Genomic DNA, 15265 nt, shown 5'->3' on the forward strand with positions numbered 1-15265 from the left:
ATCAAATTCCAGAGTTGCCTACAAATGAAACTTTCAAAAAACCACTTATCATAGGAAAACCAAAATGAGAGCAGATAGTTTGTTTCAGGTTGGATTTACTCAAGATAAACATGCAAGAATTATTTGTATTTATATTATCTAAGGACTCTGAAGAGAAACACAGTACTAATGGAGACTTTAGACTCATTTTAGAAAACTATTTGCTGTACAAGAGGTTTATAATCACTTTGGGTAACTATAAACAATAGTTAACTTCAACTGTAGATATTATTACTTCAAATCAAAATACAGAAAGTACTGGCTCAGTTTGCAACCCCTTGGGAAAAGTTAATGAGTTAAACTATTACACTGTATTATCTCATATCACATTCGTATTTGAATGTTAATTTCAAGCTGATTCTGTTTTAGGAAAGACCTTCAATGGTGATGTTCAAAAAATGTCATACAGTGAAACTAATCAGTAACAACTCTTCAATTTATTTGAAGCAATTCACTTTCAAAAACTTTAAATTACAGCAGTCACAGAAAAAAACAGGGGTCAGAAACAATAAAATAATAATCAGTACTGCCTTTTTTGTTTGTTTTTAACACTGTCATGGCTTTATTCAAAACACAGTTGCACAAAAGTATTAACTTCAAAGTTTTCAAGGAGGGTCTTGAGGAATTTAACACACTATATACATACTGCCATACAAAGAGCATTAAAATAGGACCAAAAACTTCTACAAAATATAAAACCCACCCTTACTTATTTGCATGAAAATATCACCCACAAAGCTAAATAACTCTTAAAAAGTTATTTGGAGGCTCTAAGTGTTGTTTTCAAACCAAAGAACTCTAATTTTGATCATTTTGATTGCACAATAAGATGATTGATAAGAAAGTCAATATATAGATTTAACTTTTAAAGTATCTTATAATCTGGCATATTATGCAATAAGAATTCTCAGGAATTAAAACAGGGTATTATAATTGTTAAAAAGGAGTAAAATGTTAGCCTTTGGAGATTCCAACCCCCCAACTAAACTAATTCCAACAGTTTTATTTTAGTTATGCAGCTTTTTTAGTTTATCCAGAAATAACTTTGTAATTTTTTACTCTAAAACCCTGTCATACATTTTAAACTAAGAAAGAAGTAATACTATTCTCAGTAATTTAAATGTGTCCCAGTATGCAAGTGTAACCAACTAATTTGCTGATACTTTTTAAAAACTTACACATATTCAAAACAAAGGGGAAAAAATTTTTAGCTAGCTAAAATTAAGAAAGCAATTGCCTTGAACATGGAGCCTCCACAACAAAAAAGATGTACTTGCCTACTCATATTATATTTAGTAGTTGTATAAGGAAACACACACTCAGTTATCCCAAATGTTTCTATTTTTAATAGACATCTACCTGAAAACAAATCTTAATATTGATTTAGTTTCAAATATTTTCCCAGCTGTCCAGTGTATTCCAATTAAATGCTATAACTGGTAATAATGCTTTAAAACTATACAAAGAATAAAGGTTCTGCTCAGAAAAATTAGAACTACTTTGCAGTGTGTGCATTCTTAAGTTGCTTCTGTGATGTCTGACTCTTTGCAGTCCTATGGACTATAGCCACTCAGGCTCCTCTGTCCCTGGGATTCTCCAGGCAAGAATACTGGAGTGGGTTGCCATGCCCTCTTCCAGGGGATCTTCCCAACTCAGGGATCAAACCCACATCTCTTACGTCTCCTGTACTAGAAAGTGAATTCTTTACCGCTAGTGCCACCTGGGAAGCCCATGCTTTGCAGAGTGGTATCTAAATCATTTGGAAAGCTAATCTGATTTGAATGTCTCATTATCACCAGGCAATTGTTCTGACTTTCAGAGAAGGCAATGGCACCCCACTCCAGTACTCTTGCCTGGAAAATCCCATGGATGGAGGAGCCTGGTAAGCTCCAGTCCATGGGGTCGCTAAGAGCGACTTCACTTTCATTTTGAGGAACACAGTGCTGCTTCCAAGAGTCTCCTCTATTCTTTTCTTTCTCCATCTTCCTAATACAGTCTGTACATCCTGTCAAGAAAGATTTACAGTAAGCAGAGTCTGTTGCATAAAACTGTATTGATAATAATATCCATATTTCAGAAAATACTCAGTTTCTTTCACTTAGCTTGTTTAAGACTGACACAGGTCTGAAAAGGTGGTTGAGGTATAAAACAGAGTCATCCTGGGTGTCCCTGTTTCCCAATTGTTTTTTGAGAAGAGGGAAAGGAGTGAAACAAGAAAGGAAGGTGATCATAAGAGAATCACTGAGAGGAAAACAAGAGTGCACACTTAAAATAACAACCGCTGGCAGGCCATGATCTTCAGCTGAAACAAGAAAGGGCTCACCTACATGTCTCTCAACTCAGTATAAGCAATTTTTCCTTGAAAACAAAAATCTTCTTAGTCACCTAGCTTAAAGGGTTTTAGAAGGCTCCACAAATGCCATGAGCTATATTGTTGGATAAAACCTTTACTATTCTGCCCCTACTTTCCAAGCTACTCGTGTGACAAAAAAGCACTCAACTACCCTCAGCCAAAAAAAAGGCACTGCCTTCAAACTAAAGATCTCTGGGTTGCCTCTAAAAAAATAACCAACTTAGCATTCAAGAGACTATTTTCATTCCAGATTTCAGCCAACTGTGATTTCAGTGAATTTATAAATAACTTAAAAACCCTATGAATGAAATGCACCATACTATGCCTGTGTAAAAGCGATCATATTTTAATTATGCTAAAAATGACTAATACAATGAGCTTTAATTAGAAAATTTAAGATTCTAAATAAATTGCTAGGGAATTTCACAATGGGGGGGGTCAATGAAAATTTTTCTCTACATACAATATGATCATTAACAGACTAGTTAATCTTATTTGGAATGATAAGGCAAAAATAGTAAAACCACACTTTTCCTATAAAAAGTTACACATTATATTCTGTAGGGATAGCTATCATACAAGAAGAAACAAAGAAGATGTGACCACTCTATTGCACACCCAGGAACATTAGGGAATCTGGTCTTAGAATGATCTAGTCATCTTCTTCCTCTCCATCATCTTCAGCATCTCGCTTCCTCTTTTCCCCTCGAAGACCTTCTTCTTCTGAAAAAATAAAAGGAAAACTGTTGAAAATACTTAATTTTAACAAATGAATATTTGTTAGGCTACAAAATTTTGAATCTATCTTAGTTAAAGTTAATGGCACAAGAAAATTATAGGTTAGGTTTCCCCTCTGCATTACTTTTAAGTTCAGTATTGAAACAACCTTAATAGACTTAGAAAGCCATAAATAATGACAGCTTGCTATGCACCCTTGTGGTCAAATCATGAAGTACAGATCAAGAAACATTAATGGAACTGTTACTAAATTTTTAAATTTCTTAGAAGACCTAGGTAAAGAGAGTGAAGTGAAGTGAAGTGGCTCAGTCCTGTCCGACTCTTTGTGACCCCATGGACTGTAGCCTACCAGGCTCCTCCCTCCATGGGATTCTCCAGGCAAGAGTACTGGAGTGGGTCGCCAGTTCCTTCTCCAGGGGATCTTCCCGACCCAGGGATCGAAGCCCTGTGCATTCCAGGCAGACACTTTAACCTCTGAGCCACGAGGGAAGCCCAACGAGAGGGCAAATCTAAAGCAGGCATTATCTGGAGTTCAACTGCTCTTCTCTCATAAATAAGGTTTCACCCTCTTCAAAATGAAAGTCTATAAAAAAATAATAAATTGAGCTTATGGCCCCATTATCTCTTCATTCCTGTTTTGAAACAAATGTTATAAGCTGTGTTTTTTTTTTTCCTTTTAAATGAAATTAATGAATGTCCTAAGAAAATTCCTCTTTAAAAAGGTTTTATACCTTTCAAGGAATTGTGTGATATGTTATGATCAGTGATAATTTGAATTATAGACACATTCTTTAAAACCCATGAATAAAAGCTTTTTAGGATTTTTGAATGGCTAATGTAACTCACCCTCTTCTTCCTCTTCTTCTTCTTCCCCTTCTTCAACATAGTCATCATCATCTTCTTCATCCTTGAGATTCAAATATTGTTTGAATATGACACAAATAAACTTATTTACAAAACAGAAATAGACTCATAGACACAGAAAACAAATTTATGGTTACCAAAGGGGATGAAGGAGGGATAAATTGGGAGTTTGGGATTAGGAGCTATAAACTACTATATACATAAAATAGATAAACAACAAGGTCCTACTGTATAGCACAGGGATCTAATATCCTGCAATAAACCAAAATGGAAAAGATTAAGTGTGTGTGTATATATATATAAAACTGAATCACTTTGTTATATACCAGAAACTAACACAACACTGGAAATCAACTATACTTCAATTAAAAGAAAAAATTCAGTTTGAGAATAAACAACCCATGACATGGGCTTTTCACTCTTTGATAACAATACATTCCAACAGGAAAAAAATATATGGTCATCCTATGTTCTGACAACCTCTGCCTAACTTACAGAGGTCTTTTTAAAAGCCTAACTAAATCTAGTTTTTTCATGAAAATAAGTTATGGTTCAGAACAGCAATGTTCAAAAGAACTTTCTGCAACAACGGAAATGTTCTGTATCTGTGCTGTTCAATGCAGTAACCACGAGCCACACACGGCAACTGAGCATCTGAAATGTGACCAGTGCAAATGAGGAACTGAATTTTATTTTACTTTAACTAAATAAGCAAATGTGCCCAGTGGCTAATAGAGTAATTATTGACTATTTCAAAGACACAGTCTTCTGTTTCATAGACTGCAGAAGGAATCACCTGAATCGTAGCTCCAACACAGTTATACGTATGGAGTAAGTCACTTAATCTCTCTGGACTTCGGTTTTCCAATCAATGAAAAAAGTATTCATCTAGAAAGATCTCTAAGTTCTTTCTACATCTAAAAATCTACACAGCAAAATAGCAAATATCAATAAAAATCACAATAAAATTTGATCTATAACTCTTGTGGGATGAGGTATTTTGGATAACTAAGGTTTAAACACAGCCTCCAAACATCATAACCTTTTTTTTTTTAAGCAAATTGGGATAAAATCTCTAAAATGCATTGCACACTTCTACCATTTTATGCTAAACCTTTTCCTTGAATTATCATAGTCACCATTTTGATGATGAGCAGTATACTAATTAGTATATGCCAATTTCCTCAAAGACTATTAATATATGTAAGATGGTTTTCTCCTTTTTAAAGTGACTCTTGGCCTCTACTTTGAGTTGTATCTTTTCCTAATGCCTGCTGTTTTAGTTACTATTTCAATTTTAATCTGCTATGGATTCAGAAACTACATCAAGCAGCTTACCAAAGAACTGAATATAGAAGAGAAAATAGGTTTAGAGTAACAGCTTGAATATTCGCCTACAAAGAAAACGTCTTTTGTTATTTAGACCTTTTACACTTTTACATTTTAAACATTATTGCCTTGTGCTTGGTTGTGTTCCAGATGGTTAAGTTCTAATATATATTTTTAAAAATGCAATCAATCTAGGGGCCCCCTCCAACTTCAAAACAGTGTACACTTCCTTAAAATAGTTTAAAATGGCAAATGCTAAAAACTGCTTGGTAGTTAAGAAAAACTTGGATGACCCACCTTTTTCAAAATAACCACAGCTCCATTTGTATCTAGAAACATTAATCAGAACCTATTTTTCCCGCATTTAGCTTGAAGCCCCTGAGAAACTAAACTACATGACACATATCAGAAACCGTTCTTAGTCAATTCAAACCTTAAAACACTCCATACCAGGACATCCAAGCTACAAAAAGCATAAACAATCGATGAGGTAGCAAATAAACTAAGCAACTACAGTAAAAATTAGGAAAGTATGTGGGCTTACACCTACATAAAAAAGGAAGAGAAGGGGGTCGAGGAGAGAGGGGAGAGAAGAGCAGGGAAAGGGAGAGGAAAAGGAGAAAGTAAAGAACATTTTTTTAAACACTTCAAATCTTCAAGGAATGACAAATGAGGGTATTTAAATATTTATAAATTTAAAAAAAAAATCAAACCACTTGAAATACTAATCACATGTATTCCATGGTAATTTAGAAAAGCTCAACTTTAAAAAGCAAACTGTTTCTCTGGATTTTGTTTTATATAAAACATGATTAATCAATTCATGTTTTTATGCCTTTTAAAAAACATATCATCTTTTTATGCCTTTAAAAATATATATATCATCTAGAGACTTCCCTGGTGATCCTTTGGCTACGACTCAGTGCTTACAAGGCAGGGAGCGTGGAGTTCAGGAAACTAAATCCTATGTGCTACAGTGAAGACCCAGCACAGCTAAATACACACACACACACATATATAATCTACTAGATTACCAGATATTTGCTCTGTAAAGATTATGGTCTTTTCCTAATTAGTGGTTTATAAAATGTTTCCTCATTTGTGTTAATACTGTGAATAGTGCAAAAACACGGTAATTCCCAATTCTCCTAAATCCTCCATCTCCATTTTTAATGAAGTATACTACATATAAGTCCTTCTGTATACATATTAATTCCTTACATCTGAAGAGCAGCTGAAATAGAAATAACTCAAACAAAAAAGTAGCTAATCAAATATCACTTCTATTTCCTTCTGATTTTTTTAAAATCTTACTTTCTGAAGGTTCTCTCGCTCTTGGCTTCTAAAAACAAGACTTCATTTTAAAAAAAAACACCCAAATTACCTCATCATGATTGAAAACTTCTGGACTCAGCTACCTGGGTACCACACTGACTTAATGTTGTATATATTATCTTAGAGATGTTTGCTCTATACTTCACCACATCATTTTTAGTTAATATTTCCCAATACTCAACAGAAGGATGAATATAAACATTCAAAGTTAGCTGAAGGTCATTTTTAAATGACTTAATACTATTTAAAGAAGAATTATTGGCACAGAAAATAAAAGTCAGCTGCAAGGACTGGTGGTTTAGTGGTTAGGACTCTGTACTTCCACTGTAGTAGGGGCATGGGTTTGATCCCTGATCAGGGAACTAAGGTCGCACAAATGGAGTAGTGCAGCCAAAGGCAAAAAAAAAGTCCAATTACAAAATAACAAATCTATTATTTTACTAAATAAATTAAAATTTATGAGGAAAATATTCAAGTTGTATGCTGATAAAAACTGAATAGGTTGCCTTTCTCCCTGAATACTTAAAAGTTCTATTCTTCATTATTGTAAAGATCCTAACTCACTAAGGCCCCAAGCAAATTTAAGTGCCATTTTTTTCCTACACTAGTTTCATATTTAAAACGGTATCAGAGAAACATCATCATTAGTCAGTGATACTGTTTAAGTAATGTAAAAGTCATTAGGAAAACAAAAATACCATTTCTAGTCTAAATAAGAGGTTATTTTTAATAATAAATATTAAATTATGATGAAAAAACTCAATAATTTTACATTAAGAGAAAACTTAATAACTTATCTAAACTCCTAGTGACTACAGATCATTCGTTCTAGTCAAATGACATTTCCTGTGAACCTACTATGTCCCAATCAATGTATTAGATGCTGAGACACAAAGATGAATAGCCCTTCCCTAAAGGAGCCATCTAGTAGAAAGTGGCCAAATAAGATTTTACAAAATGTCTATAGGTTCAAAGGTAAAAGAGGAAGAGTGGCTGTCCCTTTAAAATTACAGAAAGCTGAGTGTTTAAAGGATCATGAGGCACAATTTGAGTAGTGGTTACACAAGTGTGTACATATATAATATTTCATGGAGTTGTACATAAAATTGGTCCACTTTACATGCTTTAGTATATTCATGTTTACCTGAGAAAAAAGAAAAGTTCATTAGAAGGCATGGCTAGCAAGTCATTTCGGATAAAGTAAACGATGTGTGTACAGACAGAAAGGCAATAATAGCTTCGTGTGATGATTTAATTTGGTACTAAGGGAGATGAAGCTAGAGAAGGAAGCAGAGGCTAGATAATGGACGGCCTTGTTTATCATGGTGGTAACAGGGAAACATTAAAGGGTTTCAAGCAGGCTAGTGATACAATCACATTTGCATGCGGACCACACAGGCAGGCATTGTGGAGGATACACCTAAGTAGTAATGCTATTCTCAGAGAGACCATTTAGAAAACTACTAGAAAAGCATAAGCAAAAAATAATTAGGGGAAAGGAACGTTTCCATGAATGCCTACAATGTGCCAGCAACTAGATACTTCACATATATTAGTTTGTTAAATCCTTAACGACTCTATGAAGTTGGTATCAATCTCAGTTGTATAAATGCAGAAACTGGGGCTCAGACACACTTGCAATGTTTCCACTATGCCATGCTACTGAGGGAAAGATGGATTTGAAAGATATCTGGGAGGCAAAATCATAGGGTTTATGATTATCTGGATATAGTATAAACTAGGGGGCAGTGGGGGAAAAAAGCAGGTGGATACACACAGAATTGTGGGAAAAACTCTCAAATTTCTACACAACTTACTTTTTATATTACTTAACGCTATGCCTAAAGAGTTAATTTTCACTGCATATAAGGTCTACCCACCTGAATTTCTTCTTTCATCAAGTATGAGAGGCCCACCTCCTCTTCTCCCTCTCCCAGTTCTGAGCCTGCTTCATCTTCATCCTCATCCTCATCCTCCTCTTCTTCTTCCTCCTCTTCCTCATATCCTTCAGGTGGACCAGCTTCATCTTCCTCTTCCTCTTCATCATCTTCATCTCCATCTTTTAGAATATTTTAAAAGATGAGCAAACGTCTGGGCAAATTATTTTTGCCCTGGCCCCTCAGATTCTTAAGCCAATGGGTAGAAAGTATCTCAGGGTGATTTTTTTTTTTTTAAGATTTCTCTTTTATAATATCCCCATTTACTATTTGAGAAATACAGTATCTAAACATTAAAATTTTTCCAATGTATAGATTCTCTTAAAAACATTACATGTACTGAAGTTGATTTTACTTCATAGTCTTCAAAACCTGACAATCATTCCATCATTTTGTAACAGTTTATCCATCAAATTTCTTCTTACAAGTGAATAACTGTTCAACCAATAGCAACAGTGTCCCATCACTAATAACAGCTGTTCTGTCATCTGATCTATTAGTCACCAATTTATCTGAAAATCCATTAATAGTCACTCACTATTCTCCTCTCCCCGATCCCTAACAATGATTACTCTACTTTCTGTCTCTATGAATTTACCTACGAGTGTGAAGCAATGCCACATATATTGTATGACATTTCATATAAACAGTGTCATACAATATGTGGCTTTCTGAATATGGCTTCTTTCACTTAGCAAAATGTTTTCAAGGTTCACACACATTGCAGCATGCATCAGTACTTCAATCATTTTTATGGCTGATTAAGATTCCATTGTATGGATATATCACATTTTGTTTATTTGTTATATACTTGTTTCTACTTTGTGACTTTTATGGATAATTATGTGATGAATAGTTTTTGGCTTGTTTTTAATACTATTTTAAAAGTTACCAAAAAAAAAAAAAAGAAGTTACCACTTTACTGAGTAGTGGTGAGGTTTAAATATAAAATTTTATGGAGCTTAATATTATAATAACCATTAAATTCCCCAAAGCAATCAGAAATCAGAACAAATACAAGACTAGGGCTGTGGGTTTAAAGGTTTTCTTGTCTTATATCTTTTATCCCCCACACTTAAATACCCAAGTCCAATCTAATTTACTAGCTAGGGTAGAGGCTATAATTGTGACACATTTATAGTATTAAGAATGATTACCCTCATCATCCTCCTCTTCTGAATCTGGTGCTTCATTATCCTCCTGGTCAAATCCATCTAAGTATGTGATTTGCTGCAGCAGTTCAAAAATACTTTCTCTGTAATCTTCCAGGTTTGTGATCTCACAGTTAAACAAGTCAAGACTCTTCAAATTTTTAAGATTTTGCTAGAAAGGTAAAAAGTAAAAAATTACACTCATGATTTAAAATCTCATGTTATTCTTTTTAAATTCATGAACCAGAAAATGTATAGAACTTGAAGTCAAGAGAATTTCAGATGTTTAGAATTTTATAATGAAGGGTTATTATATCGAGCAGTTAATTCTCCTAATAGGCCCTGGTGCATAAACGCCACAAGAGCAGGAACTCTGTTTTGTTCACTGCTATCTCGAGCACCCGGCTTAGTGCTTTGCCTGTAGTGGCACTCAATATATTTTGTTGACTGAATCTGTGCATAAAGAGGCAACAACAATAACATGGTTAGTTTAAATCCACAATCAAGTTTATTTTCAACAATTTCAACCTCCCCCAAGCTTTTTTTTTTCTTAAGTTTTCAGAGTTTCACTTCATCTCCTTTCCTTCCCTCATACCAGGAAACTGAGGAGCAAATAATGAAATAACTCAAAAAATAATCAAGAAAGAAGGAACAGAATTTAAGAAAATACTGGAAATTTTACAACCAGATATTCAACTCCTGAAGTTGATGATAAAATACATTTCCTACTGATTTAAACATTTATCTGAATGTTTTACTCCAAAGGAAAATAAAGCAAAAAAAAAAAAAAAGGAAAATAAAGCAGTATCATCTGTATAACAACATATAAGAAAGTCAAAAGTTTCACAAGAGTGAATTACAAGTCAATAGGATAAAACTCAAGCAAATCTCAGGAAATTCAACCAAAAAAAGCAAGTCCCGAGACAAACCTTTCCACTTACCAGAGCTTCTACTGTACTGAGATCTTTGATTTTGTTTCCACTCAAATTGAGGTAGGTAAGATTTGGGCATTTCTCTGCCAGGACTTCCAAGCCTCCAGAAATTATATTGTCACTAAGTTCCAACTATATATTCAACATGAGAAGAAAACAATGAATGGCAAAGGCTTAGGACACATTAAAGATTTCTAAAATATATCAATTTAAAGAAGAAAACAATTGTCATTCTCTTTGCCTTCAAGAAAGACTTTCAGAAGTCTTTAATTTCCAAATTCCCATCTATGACCACCAAATAAAATATTAGAATCTCTACGGACTTCTAACCAGGTTTGGTTCCAGTTGTATAATAGTTGGATTTTACGCTTCAGAGAAAAACATTTGGTAGGTGTTAAAATTCATGTCATAAAGTGATTTCATTATGAAATTTCTACAACCAAAGCAATATTACAGAGGATTTAAAAATGCTACACAACCCATTTTCTTACCTCTAGAAACACAGAGGCTTCTAATTAAAAGGCAGAATCATCATTTCATGTGGGAAAAAATGTGCATAGTACCCCTTGGCATCAAAGTCATGATACTCTCATGCCTAATGTCAACTTACCTTCCGAAGTTTATTTAAGCTGGGCAGCCGGGCCAGTGAACTTAGTTCCACATTAGCCATACTCAGAAACTCTAGTTTTTTAAAAGTATCATTCAGGCCCTCAATTTCCCCATTGACACAGAGGCAATTATCAAGGACCAATTCTGTTACCTAGAAGAGAGAATGTGAATGATTCTTTAGTTTGTTTAGCAAAAGGACCTGGGTCCTGACACTGGAAACATGAATATTAAAACCACCAATCCCCTTATATAGATCCTTTTCATTCTCTCCCAAAATCGAAATACAAAGTCTGATATCTTAAATTAATTTTTTAAAATTTAAACTTGGGCTAAGACATTCAATGCCTGCTTCAAATCACTAATAAAATTTTTTTAAATATATATTTATTTAGCTATACTGGGTCTTAGTTGCAGCATGTGGGATCTAGTTCTCTGACCAGGGATTGAACCTGGGTCTCTTGCATTGGGAGTACTGAGTCTTACCCACTGGACCACCAGGGATGTCCCATTAATTTAAAAAAATTTTTCTTTAATTGCATAAGAAATAAACCTTTGAAAAATGTCCCACGTGAAACTTGTTTCTGACACTTGTGAAAAGGACCCTCAACATCAGGGCATATATTTATGCAGTAAGGGGACACCGAGGTTACTGAGAAAGGATTTAAATAAGCCCTAAAATAGCAGGAAGAAAGGCAATTGTTTTATTCACTCTTTCACTTTAAAACCCCCTTTTCTTTGGTTGATGTCACCGTAACTCAAAAATACCTTGTTACCTTTCATGAAGAAACACTAGAAAGCTCCTTCTCAGACAGCCCAGCTTTCAGATGGTCTTTGTTCTAGTATCAGTATCACCCAGAACAACACATCCTCAACTAAATGTTATTTTCCCCTGCCACCCTGGTAGAAGTTCTGTTACTTCTCCCCAGTCGTGGAAGGGCAGATGCTGGATCCTCTGTCCGGTCAGAGCTGGAGCACAAAACTTTCTGGTGTGGGCCTAAATGGACTTAAACCTAGAAGGGAGGCAGGAAACCTTGGCCCTCCACTCTCAATGCAAAAATATGTCTGAGGTATTTTGAGAAATAAATGTTAGCAACTAGGAATGCCACCTTCTCTATTTGAACATGACATGGTATTTCAGGAAGCAAAGGAAGGCATCATAATCTGGTTAGAGCAGAAGTCAAGGCCTAGAAGGTTAGCATGACTGCCTGGAGCCAGTCACAGGTGGGGCAGAGCTGTGCCGGTATTGTCAAGCCTCAGACTCCTAGTCTAGCTGAGTGGAGGAAAGGGCCACTAGATTTGGTGTCAGAAAACCAGTTTTTCCACTTGAGTAAGTAACTTCACTGCCCTGAGACTCCGTTTGCAAATTTGGATTCTAAAACAATACCATCCACCTTACAAGTTGGTTGGAAGTACTAGAGTAAATAACAAACACGAAGAGCGCCGTGTAAACTGTAAAGGGCTGTTCAAATGTAAGAAACCGTTATTACACCACAGGGGAAGGAGGAGAGGCTGCACAAGTGACATCCGGGGCTCCCCAAAACTGGCGAGAAAATTACTAGGGATAGGACAGGTATAAAAATGGGGGAGGAGGGGCAAACCCACTTTTCCAACCAAGACATAAAAGCGCATTCGAAATGTGTGCTTCTGCGAGACAGCTTTTTAACTTTGGTTTTGTTTTTTCCTTAAGTCCTTAAAGAGTAGGCCCTAGGAAACTTCAAGTTATCTGTGGGATGATAGTAGTGACTCTTTTCCCTCCTCCCTGCCCCCCACCAATTTCATGGAAAGATCTTTTCTAAAAAGTACTTAAAGATCTCGGATTCCCACTCCTCACGCGCTACAGCCTACCGAAAGGACCCTACGCTGGTACGCACAAGCACCACCTCTACCCCTCCCGAAAAACATATACCCCTTATATTGCAATTCTAGGGTTTATTTCGAAGGCTGCAATTAGCAAGCCTAGACGTTTTCCACTGCGACCAGAAACGCGAGGTTCCTCGCTGGCCATGGGCCCCGCTTTCGCGACCTGCCGCTCCGACCGACGGGAAACCCCAGAAGGGGCGGGGACTCCCCAACGAAAAAAGGGGTCGCCTCCCAGCCCGCACGCCCCCAGTGCCTCCGCCCCGGGCGGGGAGGGCTGGGTGAAGTCGAGAAGGCTCCCTCCAAAAAGGAGGCGGAAACGCCTTCCGCCCGACCCCCGAAAAGTTGACCGCGACCCGCCTCACGTGGCCCCTCCCAAGCCTGTCTCTTTAACTAAGGCGACAGCAGCGAGAGCGCATCATTTAGTTTCGCCGAACCTATCTTTAAGACGCGAAACTTCTACGACCCATTTGTTTAGTTTTGTGAAACGGTCTCCCGGGATCAAAACTGGAGTTGCAGCCTCCACGACAAGACACGCAGAGCCGAATTTTGTTACACCGCGGAACGACGAAGGGGATAAAGTCTCGTGTCCCCTCCCCACCTCCGGTCACTACGACGAGTCCCAAAACTTCCTCGCGGCCAGAGAACCAGCCGCTGACCCAGATTCCGCCTGGCGGCGGTCGGCGCGCGCCGCTTCCCGGGGGAGTGGGCGCCGCCGGCCGCCCGCGGTCCTTCCGACTACGCAAGCGACCCCAGCCAGCGCCCGGCGCGATGTCGTCGAACGCCCAGGGGCCTCGAGGCCGGGGACGCCCCCTGGCCCCAAAAAAGAGTTGGCAGCACTGCAGAAAAGTTGGACTAACTTCTCAGGCGACGATGGCTGCGGCAGAGGCGAATGGGACTGGGGGGTCGCGCCCACGCCGCCGGCCCTAAGGAGCAGGAACGTGGGCAGCGAAGCCGCTGAACCATCCCCAACACCCCGCTTCCCGCCCCCACGAGGCCACGATGCCTGACTCGAGGGGAGAAGGGGCTAAGCCCCCAAGCACACACAAAAACGCCCCCTAGAAACTTAAACCCTTCGCCATTTTAAGATTTTAATGATTTAAAAGTTAAAATTGAATATTTCCCTCCAGCCCTACCCAGATGGGGGTTAATTCATTACCCCTCCCCACACACCCACCAGGACCCCCAGAAACCCGATCCTCCGAATACAGGGCTGGTGAGGAAGGGGAGGGGGCTGAGTCATCTCACCTCCTCCGGGGCTCTGTCCCTTAACTCCAGGTTAATCCTCTTCTTCATCTCCATGTCCTCCTCCTGCTCTTCTGCTACTACTCTCCTCCCTTACCTTTTCCTGCCTTTCCCACTACCCCCAACCCTAAATTTTTAAAAGATTTGGAAATGAATGAAAAGAAAGGCAAATATAAATGCCCACCACCACCAGATAGGTATGGGGAAGAAAGAAGAGAATCGCAAATGGAGTCCAAGGAGTTGGGACTCTAACTCGGCTGCCCCCACCTCCTTGTCCACACACTCGCGCGCGCACTCACACGCACACACATACACACACCCTCAGTTCCTTCCCCTTCAATGGCTGCTCGGAGACTGAGCCTCCATGACACGGCACCGCCAACCCCCTGGCCTACACTCCACCCACCACCCGAATGTATTGGTGGATTCCTCAGCATCTCACTACTCCATTGGGTTACATAAATGTCGATCAGTCTTTAGGGCGGACCTGAACCAGAAACAGCGTGTTTACTGGCTGCGACCAAGCGCGCAGTTAACTCCGATAGGTTCAGGAAGGTGTTCGTCCCGGAGAAATGATTTTGAATCCCAGCAGCCCCCCTCCTTTTCTTTGTGTGATTGGCGCGCTTTCCCTAGGCGATCGGACGGTTCTGAAGCTTGTTGGATTTCTTTTTGTTTTTGTTTTGTCTGTTTTTAATGTTAAAGGAAGGAAGAAAACATCATTCTTACGGGCGGAAGTTGTAAGACAGATAATTCAGCACACTGCACCCACCCGCTCCTGGCGGTTTTAAAACGCAGCTCTTGCTTTGCAGCCAAGGTGAACAGCAACGTGCTCACCACGTAAAAAGCATGCCTTCGTGGCAGTGTCCTGCAGGAGAC

General features: G+C 38.1%; 1 protein-coding gene across 2 annotated transcripts; it reads right to left on the minus strand.

Annotated features, from left to right (window-relative positions):
- Positions 1-457: 457 nt before the first annotated feature.
- ANP32E (acidic nuclear phosphoprotein 32 family member E) lies at positions 458-14745 on the minus strand. 2 transcript variants are annotated; one of them, XM_027974278.2, is made up of 7 exons: positions 14393-14745; positions 11289-11438; positions 10688-10810; positions 9753-9918; positions 8539-8717; positions 3977-4037; positions 458-3115 (listed from the first exon to the last, which is right to left on the minus strand). In XM_027974278.2, exons 1-7 carry the CDS (start codon positions 14444-14446, stop codon positions 3045-3047), a joined length of 804 nt encoding a protein of 267 aa, XP_027830079.1. In that variant the 5' UTR covers positions 14447-14745; the 3' UTR covers positions 458-3044. The 2 variants fall into 2 exon arrangements, with proteins under 2 accessions (XP_027830079.1, XP_012035843.2); XM_012180453.3 differs by lacking the exons at positions 458-3115; positions 3977-4037; positions 9753-9918 and having other exon boundaries at positions 8556-8717.
- Between the last annotated feature and the right edge of the window lie 520 nt (positions 14746-15265).

The sequence above is a fragment of the Ovis aries genome, chromosome 1, assembly GCF_016772045.2.
Source record: "Ovis aries strain OAR_USU_Benz2616 breed Rambouillet chromosome 1, ARS-UI_Ramb_v3.0, whole genome shotgun sequence".
In the NCBI taxonomy this organism is placed as follows: Eukaryota; Metazoa; Chordata; class Mammalia; order Artiodactyla; family Bovidae; genus Ovis; species Ovis aries.

What these genes read in the sequence shown, in the direction of transcription:
- ANP32E (XM_027974278.2), bottom strand. Translation starts at nt 14,446, where the DNA reads ATGGAGATGAAGAAGAGGATTAACCTGGAGTTAAGGGACAGAGCCCCG. An exon ending in GGGACAGAGCCCCGGAGGAG is followed by an intron (nt 11,439 to 14,392) that starts GTGAGATGACTC and finishes TCTCTCTTCTAG; the next exon opens with GTAACAGAATTGGTCCTTGA. An exon ending in TGATGAAAGAAGAAATTCAG is followed by an intron (nt 4,038 to 8,538) that starts GTGGGTAGACCT and finishes TTGAATCTCAAG; the next exon opens with GATGAAGAAGATGATGATGA.